At 47.0% G+C, this 15,475-nt stretch overlaps 1 protein-coding gene and 1 pseudogene across 11 annotated transcripts in view; both read right to left on the bottom strand.

Annotated features, from left to right (window-relative positions):
- The window catches only part of DTX2 (deltex E3 ubiquitin ligase 2), a 40,284-nt gene that overhangs the window by 17,893 nt on the left and 6,916 nt on the right, over nucleotides 1-15,475 (bottom strand). For all 11 annotated transcript variants that reach the window (XM_023753480.1, XM_023753479.1, XM_023753482.1 and 8 more), the window contains 2 exons: nucleotides 11,099-11,454; nucleotides 8,160-8,796 (listed from right to left, as the gene is read on the bottom strand). In XM_023753480.1, the coding sequence (XP_023609248.1) occupies nucleotides 8,160-8,796; nucleotides 11,099-11,366 (905 nt within the window). In that variant the 5' untranslated portion in view covers nucleotides 11,367-11,454. The remainder of the gene's footprint in view (nucleotides 1-8,159; nucleotides 8,797-11,098; nucleotides 11,455-15,475) is intronic.
- On the bottom strand, nucleotides 1,565-4,469 carry LOC102439312 (annotated as a pseudogene).

Here is a 15,475-nt window from a genome sequence, read left to right as displayed (position 1 = left end):
AAAGTGATGAATAGCAAGAACCTACAACCAAGATTACTTTATCCAGCAAAGCTATCATTCAGAATTGAAGGTCAGATAAAGAGCTTCACAGATAAGAAAAAGCTAAAGGAATTCATCACCACCAAACAAGTATTATATGAAATGCTGAAAGGTATTCTTTAAGAAGAGGAGGAAGAAGAAAAAGGTAAAGATAAAAATTATAAACAACAAATACATATCTATCAACAAGTGAATCTAAAAATCAAGTGAATAAAAAATCTGATGAACAGAATAAACTGGTGAATATAATAGAATCAGGAGCATAGAAAGGGAGTGGACTGACAATTCTCGGGGGGAAAGGGGTGTGGCAGTGCGGGAAGAGACTGGACAAAAATTGTACACCTATGGATGAGGACAGTGTTGGGGGGTAAGGGTAGAGGGTGGAGTAGGAACCGGGTGGAGGGGAGCTTTGGGGGGAAAAAAGGAGGAACAACTGTAATAATCTGAACAATAAAGATTAAAAAAACATGAAAAAAAACTATAATAAGCACACACACACACAAAAATGAGAGCTCTATGGTAGCTGTAGAAGAAAAATCCAGCAGAAGCCACTCTAACAAGTGATCAAGACCAACATTGCCATTAATATGACCAATCAGTATCAGGAACCCCAAGAAACAATGCTCCAAGGACACACCACCATTTTTGCAGTTTCTGCCAAGATTGCAAAAACTCAGTCCAAATTATAAGAAAACATATGACAAACCCAAATTAAGAGACATTTGACAAAGTAATTATGAAAGTGTCAGTGTTATAGGAAGATGAAGAAAGACCAAGGAACAGTCACAATGGTAGAAAGAGGAGAATTGACAACGATGTAAAGAATGAGACACAGAATGAGATGAGTGGTTGAAAACTGGTTTAATTAATAGTATTGCACCAATGACAATTCTTTGGTTCTGAAAACTGCACTATGGTTATGAAAGTTGTTAACATGAGAAGTCAGGTAAGGGAGATATGGAAACTCTCTTTACTCTTTGTAACTTTTCTGTAAATATAAAATTGTTCAAAATTAAGGGATTAAAAAAAAAGGTCTTGCTTCTCACAGTGACTATGTTCAAGTCACTAATTTGGCTTTAGGCCATTATATCTTTTTAAAAATACACTTTTGAGCCCTGGCTGGTTTGGCTCAGTGGATAGAGCATCGGCCTGCGGACTGAAGGGTCCTAGGTTCGATTCCAGTCAAGGGCATATGCCCAGGTTGCCGTCTCGATCCCCAGGTGGGGGGGGATGGGGCGGTGTGCAGGAGACAGCTAATCAATGATGTTTCTCTCTCCCTCTTTCTTCCTCTCTGAAATCAATAAAAATATTTTTAAAAATACACTTTTGATTTTAGAGAAAGGAGACAGAGAGAGAGAGAGAAACATCAATGATGACAGAGAATCATTGATTGGCTGCCTCCAGCACATCCCACATTAGGGATCAAGCCTGCAACCCAGCATGTGCCCTGATTGGGAATCGAACCCTGACATCCTGGTTCATGGGTTGATGCTCAACCACTGAGCCACACAGACCAGGCTAGGCCGTTGTATAAAGCATTTAATTTATTGGTCTTTGGGGGGAATCTGATGCATCACTAGGTGCATTACAACTGAGCCATTAATCTTATAGCTTCATCAACATTCACTGGTCTGTTTTCCTGACTCAGCTGAAGAGCCAGCTATTTCTGCAGATGTTCGAGGGAAAGGCATTGAGAGAAGTGAGCAAGATCCTTCTGTATGTCCACAAAAGCTTCATTCATTCTTTTAGCTTTTTCAGCATTCACAATGTTTATCTTCTTAAGATTCGTGGCAACTAGTTTTGCTTTACTTTTACCCTTGAAGTTTTTTTTTTTTGGCTGGCTATGTGAAACACATTCCTGGGCTTCTGCCCTTTCCATTTGTTCTTGGCCATTGTCAGGCCAACCTCTCACAACCTTGCGCTAGGGGCCATTATATTTTTAAATGATAACAAATCCATGCCATTATGGCTGGGGGGAGCCCTGCACTGGAGAATTGGTGTAGATGGCCCAAGGTGACAGCCAACACCCCCAATCCTGGTTCCTGTGTCCTCCCATCCATCCTTGCCCCTGTTAAAAATGATGAAATAGAAAGAGTTATGAAACCCTTCCACCTAATCCATACACTGGAACTTGTCAAGGACAGGGTCTTTGTTTCTTTTCTACTGAGCCTAGCCATGAACCAGGTACTGGGAAGGTGGCTCAGGAAATGATGGACAGCTTCAGTCTACTGTGCTACCCTTACAACTGCCAGTAAACCAACAACTTGCCTGATTACAGCAAATGCTTCCAGAAGCTGCCCCAGATCCTTCCCTACCACCAGCCATAGGTCATAGATCCTGCTGGTGGAAACTACAGGGAGCTGACTGGTTCTGATCCAAACCAGAAAAACCTCACACCGCGCTAGTGCTGAAGCTGCCAGCGCCTCGCACAGGGTCTGTAGCACAGCAGGTGCTCTGGTATGTCTGAGTGAAGAAAGAGGTTGTCTTGTTTTCATTCCTGGATTGTTCTCCCAATCAGAATATCCTGTGTGACCATGCTACCTGCCCTCCTTATCCACTCTCATGCCCAAAGGAACAATGGAACTGGACCTAGAGTGCTCTGATAATGCAATGGAGGGGCTGGGTGTTCAGGACACCTGGGCTAAGGTTTTGGCCCACTAAACTCTGTTTAATTTGGAACAAGCTCCACCTCAACTCCCTACCCTAATTTCTGAGCCTCTTCCCCCATTTGTTTTCTTATTTTTATTTTTGGTGTTTTAAATTTTTTGTTGTTGTTGTTAATCCTCACCCGAGGATATTTTTCCATTGATTTTTTAAGGAGAATAGAAGAGAGAGGGAAAGACAGAAACATTGATGTGAGAGAAACATATCGATTATTTGCCTACTGCACAAGCCCTGTCCAGGGCCCAGGCCAGGGAGAAGCCTGCAACCAAGGTACGTGCCCTTGACTAGAATCGAGCCTTTGGTCCACAGGCCGACACTCTATCCACTGAGCCAAACCGGCTAGGGCCCCCATTTGTTTTTTAAAAGGAAAGTAGATTATTTTTGCAATTCTCAGGTTCTGTAAATGAAGTAATTCAAGAAGATATAGCCCTCCCAGTCATCTTTCATCTCCCAAGCCAACTTCCAGGGAGCGCGGAGCTTGAGCCCTTAACCAGGAAGCCAGAAAGCTGAAGTTTGGCTCTACAATGGCACAAAATTAATGGGCTACTGAGTGGGCTCAGCACGACCGGCCCAGAGGGGCTCCAGGAAGTGGGGTCTTCCTTCACCAGAGAGAGGCACATATCCAAGGGAGAAGACCTAATTTTGTGTTTCATCCCCTCAAAAACTAGAGCAGAAAACAGATATGCAATGAGGCTTCCAGTGGGCAACTCACCCTGGAACAGGGACCAAGAACCAGGAATCATGACTAAGTTTTATTTGCTTAGGGGTCTCCCAATGTGGCCACTTCCCCCATGAATTATCCTAGCTCCTCCCCCCATTTCCCTGCTCTGATCAGAGAGAATGAAGCAGAAAAAGGATCTAGTGGTTCCCAAGATGGGAAGTCCCAAGGATGGACAGAACCTTGGTGGTCATCGATCCATTCCATCATCCTCAAAGGGCTCAGACTAACAGCAGGCTCCCTCTGTGGGGCATCGTGTGCAGTGCCCTTCTCTGAGAATTCCCCCAGTCACTGCCTCAAGCCTCCCTCTCTGCCTCTCGCCTTCCTGGGTCTACCTACTAAGCCTACCTGGCCTTCCTGTCTGAGACCACCTCCTGGAGCTTCCCAATGGAGATGAGAACATGACACATGAGGACAGACAGAACTTGACAGTAACAGGTAAGGGGCAGCGCTAGGAGGCTGAAGAGTAAGGAAATGTAAGGCCTCCCTGCAGCTTCCCAAAGACCAGGAAGCCAGCACCAACCGGCATGTACAGGACAAGGAGCGGCAGATGCGGAATCTGACACCCCACCTCTAGTGCCTGCTCCTGCTTAAAGCTGTGTGCCCTTAGGCATGTCGAGTCCCCTTCCTGAGCTTCCAGTTCTCTATCTGTAAGATGAAAATAATTCCAAAAGGCCCTCAGGGCAGTTACGAGGCTTGATCAGCATCCATTGTTTCCAGGTCTCAGAGGAGCAAAGGGGGTACAGGAAAGCTGACGGGCTGCCGAACACCTTTCTGCAGAGCCCTCACTAAACCCTAAAACCAACAGCAATATTAGAGCAAAAGGAAACTTCAGAAACTGGCCAACCCACCTCCTTAATTTTAAGAGGTGAAAAGAGAGACCTGGAAAGGGAATAGAGCTGGCCCAGAAACCTGCAGTGAGTCAGGAGGAAAGTCCCACTTGGAACCCAGGATTTCAAATCACACAAACCTAAAGAGCCTGGCCAGCAGCAGGAGGGAGTAGGGTACCCTTAGAGCAGCGGTTCTCAACCTGTGGGTCGCGACCCCTTTGGGGGTCGAATGACCCTATCACAGGGGTCGCCTAAGACCATCCTGCATGTCAGATATTTACATTACGATTCATAACAGTAGCAACATTACAGTTATGAAGTAGCAACGAAAATAATTTTATGGTTGGGTCACACATGAGGAACTGTATTTAAAGGGCCAGAAGGTTGAGAACCACTGCCTTAGAGGGAGGGAGACAGGCACTAAGAACAGAACAAATGAAAGCAAACTGCAAGAGCCATTTTCTAGGGCTGCTTAGTGCAGAGACAAAGCGTGCCGAGGCTTAGTCACACCAGAGCAGCAACAGGCTGCTGGGCGTAATCACCACCTCAAGTCATTAAAATGCACAAGCCGGTACACCCTCTATTAAAGAAGACAGAGTATGCATGACACATTTTGGAAAGTTTTCCATCCAACATCATTAAAACGTAAGTTTGGTGCTTAAAGGGATAAACTTCAATGACCAGAAAATTTACATAAATCCAGCAGCTCAGTGACAAATCATGTACCTTCTCCATGTACTGCTGCCTACTCAGAAAGCCTCTCAGGGCACAAGGAAATCAGTCCGCCAAGGTTTTACCCCGATTGAGCAAGAAGCTATCTGAAACCACGTGGGTTCCACACATTTTTATTTTACTCATGTGTTCTTTCCAGTGGCTACCACTAAACACAGCCGGTCCTCAGGCTTCTCCAGTGCATGGCACTGCATGCCCTGCTGCCTTCTCCTCTCCTCCACAAACATGGTAACTTTCACCTAATGCTGTTGGCATTCATTTGGCTTCAAGAACTATACCACAGACCCTAGGGAGACCAAGTTGCCAAGTGTTTCCAATCCTCCCACCCTCAGTGGGTTAAGAAGTCAGCCATTTATTAAGCCCCCTCTGGCTCTACAACACCCATCAGAGAAGGGTTAACTGAAGAGGGCCCCACTACAAATTAGATACAGGAAAACCTACTTTCTCTAAGTGAGGATAGGCCCATGCAAGTAAAGATCGCCCCTCCCAGTTCCCAAAAAGTTGTAGGAGATAAAGATGAACATCCACCTTAGTAGGCAGGTCCCTTTGAGGCTGTTTCAACTAACAGAGCCAGCTGGCCTGGTTCCCTCCTGGCTTACAATACAGGACAAGCACCAACACGCATGGCCCAGCAATTAAGGTAAGACCGTCTGGCCCAGCCACTTTCCCTTCAGTAACTTGCTTGGCCTGTACCAGTTGGGCCCACATCAACAGTCTCTCAGGCCTCAGGCTGGGGAGGTGAAAGCAATGGAAGCCCTGTACTGGGAGAAAGCAACCAAGCTTATAAATTGCCTGGCTCAATCCCAGATCCCACCTCTAGAATCATCCAGAAGTTTGCCTTAAAATAATTTGTAAGAACTTAAGAAGCCCAGGAGGCTAGGCAAAGCCGAACTAGAAGCTCTAGCCCTACGGACAATCCTTCTGGGCTGGCAGATATAGCACACTTCTCTCTAAAGGAGCCTGACCCACATATTGGAGGGGCCTCAAAAGGGCACTGGGTGGAACTGGGCTCGCACAGAGTCCTACTTGCTAATGTCTGTGTAAAAGTCCACAGAGAAGGCTCAAGTAAAACCTCCCTGTGCTCCCAATTCCCAGAAAAATCTTAGATCCACATGCCCCAACTCTCAGGAGAAAATGCCCAGGAAGATGCCCTGACCACCCAGGACCCATTCCTCTCCTGTCTGTCGGACTCCTTCACACTCATCCCTCTAGATACCGTCTATCTTCCTCTCCTCTGCCTTTAAGAGAGCTTCAGGAACTCCATGTGTCCCACATGGCCCACTCTGGGGCCTCGTTCTAATCCCAGCTCTGCCACTTGCTAGCTGGGCTGCCAACCTTGTCAGCCTCAATGTCCTCACCCGTAAGCTGAGGACACCACTCACCACATGGCTGTTATGAGGATGAATGAAATCACTCACAAAGCCTGCTCAATGGGACTGGCTTAACATGTACTCAGTGAATGGCAGTTGTCACTGTGTCTGCTAGAAGTTGGCAGGGTCCTCTGAAACCCAGCTTTAAAAAATGCTGCCAAGGCCTTGGCTGCCGGGAGCCGGTCCATCCTTGCTGTAGAGAAGGAACATCTGCACAGCATATGTTTCGAGGTACCTGACGTATATGGCATACTGTTCTTAATGTTTGCTCTCCTTAGTGCCATGTGTTTTGACCAAGGTCACCTCTCCGAGAAAGGTTGTTTCCCCAGGTGGGGATCTTTTCCTGAGGTTAGGGAGGGGATACAACCCCTTAATTAAGTGCCAGGCGGGTAGTTAAGCTACATAATCTTTACTCCCTGGAATGGAGATAAGAAACGCCCTAACCTTTGTAATAGAAATTGACAGGATTAAAATCGGCTGGTATAAATACGGATGTAACAAGACAATAAACAACACAACCTGATCAGATCCTCATCAGATCCTCATCAGATCCTCATCAGCTCCTAACCAGAACCTAGCCAGAGAACATGGCAAAAGATCCTGGACAGAACCTGGCTACAGAACTTCACTGGAGAACCTAGACAGAACCTAGCGGGAGAACATGGCACCAGAACTTGGTTGGAGATCCTGACCAGAACTTCGCTGGAGATCCTAGCCAGAACTTCGCTGGAGATCCTGGAGGGAGAACCTCGCTATGCTGATGAACTGAACCCAGTTTCCATGTCATTCATTCTTCGCCGACTCTGTCCACACCTTTGGGGATCCCTGGACCCGTTGGGGTTGGACCCCAACACTTGGCGACACTAGAAAGCTTCAGCCCTCACTGTGGTCAAGTGGGCAGGGATGGAGCTGGGTGAGTGAGGCAGCAACAAGATGCTGACTGGCTCACAGCAGTGCAAATCAACAAGATGCTGACTCCCTGAGAAACAGGGCAGCCATGGGCCCACATGTCCAGTCACTACCTGCCCAGGTCACCCTATCTCAGAAATCAGCCCCCATCCCAACTACCACTGTGAATTCTCAAAATGTCCTCCAAACCCAACACTCTCAGTAATGATCAATGACAAGGCCCTTGTCAGTGACAGGTGTCTGAGCACCCCAGGAGCACAGCCCAACTGGCCACTCCAGGAACTTTTCTCACTTTTAAGTGCCAACTGGTCTGGATGGGGCCTGTTTCTCAGGTGCAGAGAGCTCTGATAGACAGCGGGCTGGAATGCATCAGCACAGAGGGACTGTCCTATGTCATCTGTTGCCACCTCCTAAGTGCCCCTCCCCAACATTTTGCTCTCCCCTCAACCAACGCTGAGCTCAAAACTTTCTCCTGGACAAGACTGTGGACTTAGGGAGGGGACTGAACCTTCCATGTCTATGAGGTGAAATGTCAGTGAAATGTTCTCAGGCACATGGTACCAGCTACATGGCACACAGGCACAGTCAAAAGTGGTTAGCTGCTCTACACAGAGAGTGCGATTCTCCTGAGTGAATGGAGGGATTACTGGTTTTAACCTGTGTGGCAATTATCAACACTCAAGTCCCAGAGGTCAAGGCTTTGTGGGATGCAAGGCTGTGGACAGCTGTGGCACCACAAGGCACATGCAAAGCAGATGACATAGCAGAAACAACAAAAGAAGCAGGTGCTAAGTCTGCAGCTATTTGGGTGAGTCTTCCCAACTAAGGAAAAGCAAAACTCAAGCCTGCTGACAAGGTACACAGGTGGACAAAACAACCCTCAATAACACAAGATACCTGGCTCCACTGGCAGTGGATGATCCTGGGGGCTGGCGCTGAGGTCCCAGGTGGGAGAGGCTGGAGCAGTAAAAGGGCTGGTTCCCCAAGGAGGGCAGCACCCCACCCCAGGGGTTGGTGGTGTTCAGCCTGGGTGCAGACCTAGCTCCAGAGAGTGAGGGCTTATTGTATGGGGCAAAGGCCTGGTGGGCCCCAAAGATAACAGCAGTCCTTTGGGGGGTCTGAGGGGTAGGGTATGCAGGGAGGCTGGTCATGGAGTGGCGATAGCGACCTGACACAGGGCCAGTTCCGCCACTGTTGAGGCACTGATGGCAAGAGCAGGCGACTCCCGTGTGGCCTGGTGGAGCGATGATGGTGGTCACTGGGTAAGGGGGCCCTGCTTGGCGCCGCACACTACGGCAGTAGTTCGAAACCTTGTTGGTCTGTATGTGGGTGGCGTAGTTGACGATGTAGTTGTACCCCAAAGGTGCCAAGTCCACAAGCTGGTTGCCCCTGGCCACCTGCTGCTCCAGATAGTCACAAATGCTGGCTTCATAGGCTGTCCAGGAGCCATCGTCATTCAGCCACTCCCAGACAATGCCCCGGCCCGGGGCTGAGAGCTGGGAAAACAGGTGCCTCCGCACAGCCCGCATGGTGCCTGTTTTGTAAGGAATATTACATATAAATGGTTAATCTGCTAGCACCCCAAAACAAATGGAGTTTTATTTTTTCCTACAACCAAGTTAAATTAATATGATCACAGTATATAAGGGGTCATGGTGCCATTTGACCTAAAGTCTGGCATTGGTTGTTCTTCCCAACTTTTGGGTGAAGGATAGAGAGCACTCTTTAGATAAAAAACCTGTGGCCCAAAAGGATCAAGTAGCAGCAGGGGATCCACGCTCCTGGGCAGGAGTGGGGGATGCTGAAAGTTTAGGTCAAAGAATTGCTGTGGCGCAGACTCAATGAGGCTTTAAAAACGATTTCTAGCCCTGGCCGGCATTGCTCATGGTTAGAGCATCGGCCCACACACCGAAGGGTCTCGGGTTCGATTCTCAGTCAAGAGCACGTATCTGGGTTGCAGGTTCCATCCCTGGCCTGGTCGGGGTATGTGGGAAGCAACCAACTGACGTGAGAACATGGGTGTGTTTCTCTCTCTCTCTCTTTCCCTCTCTCTCTCCCCCCCCAATCCTCCCTCCCTTCTACTCTCTCTAAACATCAATGGGGGGGGGGGGGAGGAAATATCCTCTGGTGAGGATTTATAAAAATAAATAAATAAATAAAAATATGTCTAATGATGAAACCTATGCAGCTTCACTTAAAAAACTGAAACAAAAAAGTATAAAGAAAATGAAATCATCCATAATCTAACCACCAAAGGAAAGCACATCATTTATACTGCAATGCATTTCTTCCCATCTAGGCACACACATCCAGGTAGCTGAGAATCATACTGAAAAACCTTCCCTGCTATTTTCACATATTATGCCGTAAGTATTTTATGTGCCTCTAAAACTTTGTAAAACTCATTATTGTTACATAATTCTCTTACATGGATGTACCATTACCTTTGACTTCTTAAGTAGCAAATATTGGGTAACACCCTGTGCTTAGCTTAGCTTATATAAATAAAATCAAACCTGAAGATTAGGGAGAAAAAGAAAAAAATAAATTTAGGCCATGCTTCTAAGCACTTGCCAAAAGATGATCACTGCGATTACCTTGCACCTGGTCTCTCGACTGCAGCAGCCCTTACCTCCATCCACAGCAGCCCTAATCTTTCCTTGGCTCCCTCTTTCAGAATGAAAGCAGTCCCTCTGAGTGACTGAAAAGCACTGCAGGACTTGCCCCTCTCCTGCCCTTCCTTCAGTCTCTCTCTGCCCCTTGCCAATGCCACTGAAGCACAAACTTCAAATCAACCTTTCCTAACCCTCACTTCCACTCCCTGATTAACACTTACTGCTTGCTATCTAACATAAAACACAATTCACATATTATTTATTTTGTGTGCCACCTTTCTCAGTTTCCTGCAAACATCATGAAGGCAGGGACTTTCACCTGCATCCAACTGATTGGAAGCTTTAGTCTCACTAGCCTGAGGATGCTGCTACAGGGACCAGAGCAGGGTTCCTTGAAACAAGTGATACTCTGGGTAATAACTGTTTGTCACGGGGCTAGTCCTGCGCACAATGGGATGTTTAGCAGCATCCCTGGTTTCTACCCAACAGATGCCAGAAGTGCCCTGCCCCACAGTCATGACAATCAGAACTGTCTTCAAACATTATCCAATGTCCTGGGGGACAAAATCACCCCCAGATGAGAACCGCTGGGCTAGAGGAACAAGGAAAACTCTGAGAGGAAGTTGTTGGCCCCATTCTCAGCAATACCGATCAAAACCTATAATAAAACCAAACACACGTGCACAGGAGAGTGAAGTAACCTGCCCAGGTCACACAGCTCTGGTGCACTGGAGACAAAACTAGCACAGCACACCACCTCCATGCTAGCCGCCTGACAGCGAGATCATCAAATCTCTGCAGGTAGAAACAGGCATTTTTGGTTTGGGAAAGGGGCTGTGAGGGCCTCTGCACTGTGCTCCCAAGGTGCCCTCTACTACTAACAGGTACAGCAGTGACTCAAATAGCATTATCTCATTAAACTGTTGATGGGATGCCACAGAAACTTAACTCGTTTATATCAATTAGCCTGTGGTAAAACTGGTTTCGTTATACATCATTTCACTTAAAGTCATAGAACCTATCGATGATGTTAAGTGAAGACCTACTGTACATCGCACATTGTGCGGTACCTGCTATCACTCACAATACCCACCTCCCAACTGTATGCATATCAGGGGCAGGACTAAGCTCTGAGAGTCAATTCTGTAACTCCAACATCTAGTGTGGCAGCTGACCCAAAGCAGGTGCTTGGATACATACTAGAAGCAGAACATGTCTTACCAGTGTCCTGGCGGAACTGGGTCCAGCTGGGGAGGTCGATGATGTAAGGGGCCAGCGAGGGGTCAGCTTGGCCTAAGGGGATGCTATGGGCCAGGCTCCCCAGCCCAAAGCGCTGGCCCTTCTGCTGGACAAACTGCTGCTCGATGTAGTTACAGACAGTGGCACTGTAGGGGTGCCAGATGCCCATCTCATCCTGCCACTCCCACACGACCACTGCCACTGGGCTGGTGTACACCTGAGCCAAGGAAGAGCTTGGGGCCATGGCCATCTTCCCCAGGATCTCTCTGCTTTCCCAAATGGCTTCAGACCACTCCGGGCTGGTGTCTCTGGCTCATTGCCCAGTGTTTCCAGCAGACCTGTAAACAGGACAAACAAGTAGTTACCAGTGCACACAATGGCTCTGCCAGAGTCAGCCTCAATGCAGAGAAAAAAATCATGCTTTTCCATAGTCACTTTTTTCCCTAATATCTTAAAGCATCTTGAATCAAGTACCCAACCTTGTCTCTTTGCTTAGGCAGCCAGGAAGAATTTAGTCAATCTAGCAGCCTACCTACTTCTGCAAATGTTCAGGAAGATACAGTGAAGTGAATTTTAGGTGATCATCAGCCCAGCTTCTGTCTTTTTACCAACAACTTCCCTCTGACCCAGTACTAAATGTATCCTTTTATACTGTATGTGTTTTCATGAATCACCCCAAACCCCTAATGGACTGAGGTTATCATGACCCCTTACACCTGTGTGAGGATGCTATGGTTTCCAAAGCAGGTTTGTTTTCTCCCATGCTACAGATGGGAAAAGAAAACTGTCTCAAAAAGGACCAGGACTCTAGGACCCAGGGACTCAATGGCAGGCTGAGACTAGACTCACAGCATGGGTCCTAGCTCCACTGAGTCTCCAGGCTGCCCAAGGAGGCATCGTTAACCATGAAGGATGCCCTTGATAAACACTAAAATCTCCTGCCTGCTGAAGCCTGGTCTCTGCACTCCACTCCCTGAGCCTGGGCCTCACTGACCAGTGGGTCAGGTCCAGAGAGTTTACACCCATCTTCCAAGACATTCTTTTCCAAGTCACTCCAGCCCACCTTCTTCCCTTGTATACTCTATTCATCCTTCAGGCCCAGCCTGTCACTCAGGGAGCCTTTCCCAAGCCACCCAGAACATGAACTTCTTCACAGCACCGGCCAGTATTCTAGGCCCATATACATGTACGTATATGATGATGTTCTGTGTCTTTCTATCCCCTTTCTCCCCACCAACAGCAACCTGGTGAGTCTGCCCTGTCCACAGCCATATCACCAGACCCAGCAAAGGCCTTGTCACACAGTGTTATACACATGCTAATTCAAAACAGCTGAATGGAAGGGGACGATGGTCCTATGCACCTGCAGCTGTTTGAAGGAGAAAAATCTGTGAATGCACTATATCATGGTGGTCCCCCAGAGTGTGTGAGGAACAGGACCAACATTTAGTGGCAAACACCAAATGTGCTTGTGTCATTTAAGCCTAACAGACCAACAAGGTACTTTTTCTTCTACTTTATGGACAGGAAACCAAAGCTCAAAGAGGTCAAGGTCTTATTGAGGGTCACACACATACTGCTAAGTGTCAGCACTGAGAGTAATCCCAGATCAATGCAGCTCTGACACCCATTTTCTTAGAGAAGAAAGATTAGCCTGAACTCTACCTTGGGCTCCACTTATAGAGCCCACTTAGAGACAGGGAATGAGGAACAGAGAGAGGAACCCGCACCTCAAGTCTGTTACAGCATGCTCATGCAGGCCTGGTGCCAGCAGGGCTCCCAGTCATACCATCTACTCTGATTCCCATACAAACCACTTAAGTACAGACATTGAAATTTATCCCCCTTTTGCAGAAGAGGAGACTGAGGCCCAGTCAGTTGCAGTGACTTGCTTATATGGCTAGTAATAAGGCTGGGACCCTGGGCTTTTGCTGATGTCCCTAATATTGTACTACACCGTCAGGGTTTCAATAAGAAGGCCCCACAAGAAAGGTAGATCTGGAGCAACACATGAAAAGGAACAGGCATGGCTCTGGTGTCAACATGCTGCTGACTGACTCTATTCAGGTATCATCCTGATAAAGGTACCTCAATTCTTGAAGTTTGCTTTATTTTTCTTTCATTTGGAAATGAAGGTACCAACATCTATTCTAAGTGCTTTTCATGGGGATTAAAGCATAGATGTGTATAGAGAACCCAGCAAAGCACCAGGGCCTCCCTCCCTTCGCCTGCTCCCCTCAACCCCAGTACCTCCCCACCCCTCAAGTCTGGGTGAGGAGTGGCAGCCTGCGGCAGCACTGAGCCACAAAGCAGAACACAGGCGATGAGTCAGACCTGCAATAACTGAGCACACCTGTGAGTGCCAAGGCTGCCACTGAGCTGCCAACTGCTCCAATAAAAGGACAGATCCTGCACTGGAGGACTGGACCTGGGATGCCCTTGGGATAGCAGGCTGGCTTATTAGTTCAGTGCCTGCAATTAGAAGTCTCTGGAACTACATCCAGTACAAATCCCAGGACCAGTTTCAGAGCCAATTACTCCTAAATCCAGACTTCCCTGGCAACTCCTGGCAGGCATCATTCACCTCTCAGGCAGCAGAAGCCTCCTATATATCAGCACACATAGTATGTCCACAGATTCCCAGATGAACCAACTCGTACAACTTTGCCAAACAGCCTGAGAAATACAGTTGAGAACTTCAACTAAATCTTTTCATAAAAGTGTTCAGTCTCCATAGACTGAGACCACCATGGTCCAGGCCCTGTCTGGGTACTGGAGACCCAGAGATGAAACAGTCATGGCACACAGCCCCTCTGTGCTCAGCTGCTGTCCCCACTCATTGCAAGGCCTCCACCTTATGTCTAGTCACATTAAATTCTAGCAAATGCCAGAACATTCAGAGCTATTTCCACCTCCCAGTCATTGATCCTGCTGGTGCATGTCTAGACTCCTGTCCTCTTTCCACCTAAGCACTAAGCAAATTTGTCCATCTTTCCAACTCAGCCACAGCACCCTCCTCCCGAGCCCTCTGACCTCCACCCTCATCAGTGTCTTCACACACATTCCACTTATGCTTGGTCTCAGTGTCTATCTCCCCACTGGAACAGGAGCTCCAAGGGCAGACCTAGGGTTGACCCAAAGCTGCGGCTGCAGCTCTTCAATATCCAGTATCCCAGAGGGTCCGATACACCAGAGGACAAAAGAGAGGTGAACCTTCAGCTGCAGGGGCCAGGCATTTGAGGCACTGACCAGAAATGGCCACGGGCGTTCAACTTGAACACAGCAATTATGCACATATAGCAGCCCTGTCAACGCACCCATTCTGTACAACTACCTCAGCCATTGGGGAGCTACTGTTCAAAAACCTAATTTGTTTCAGCTCCTAATGACAGGGCTATTTAGTGTTCTTAGTTATGAAAATTATTATTATTATTATTGGCCAAGGAAGAAATCCTCAATCTGGAAGCAATCTAAACACCTTAAAATAATGAAATTCCTAAATAAATTATGGTACATCTTAATGATAGACTTTAAGTCTTGAAAAATGTTTACGAAAAGCTTATAGACCTAAGATAATGCTCACAACAAACCAAAAATACAGGCTATATAAGTGGACACACTATGTTCTTAGGCAGTGGGTGTATCATTTATTAAGCACTTACTATGTGGCACATACTCTGCTTGGTGCTTTTGTCATCCAGTTCTCTCAACCCTCAACCACCCTTGAAAATAGAAATTATTCCCATTTTGCACACAAGGGAACTGAAGCCAAAAGAAATTAAGAATTTTACCCAAGGTCAGGCGGCCAATCTGTGACACCATAAAGCCCATGTTCTTTTTACCTTATATAAAATCATTTGTAAAAGGCCAGAAGGAACCACTCTGAAATATTAATAAGAGTGATGGAATTGTAGGATTTTTTTTACCTGTTTCTACACTTGCAAATGTCCTATGGTGGCCATATTACTTTGTATGATCAAACAAAAAAAAAATTTTTTTTATATCAACAGCTGTGACCACAAAAAAAAGCCACCATCCTGCTTTCCCTTGTATTCTCTTGTGGGATTTAGCTTCAAATCCCTGTCCACAGCACTGCAACCAATGAATACATAAATAAATGGAACAACAAATTGATGTCTCTCTCTCTCTCTCCCCCTTCCTCTCTAGAATCAATCAATCAATAAAACATTTTTAATCCAGATTTCCAGCTTCTTGAAAACCAGAAAAGTTGGCAGCATTTGCAGGCCTGACCTAGATTCATTATTCATCCAGAAACAACTTGCTAGTACACACTCTCCAGGTTACCACAGTTACCATGACTCCCCATGGCAGGAGTCGGCCAACTTTTCCTATAAAAGG

Source organism: Myotis lucifugus, unplaced genomic scaffold (assembly GCF_000147115.1).
Source record: "Myotis lucifugus unplaced genomic scaffold, Myoluc2.0 scaffold_45, whole genome shotgun sequence".
In the NCBI taxonomy this organism is placed as follows: Eukaryota; Metazoa; Chordata; class Mammalia; order Chiroptera; family Vespertilionidae; genus Myotis; species Myotis lucifugus.
This window is presented reverse-complemented; position numbering and strand designations above follow the sequence as displayed.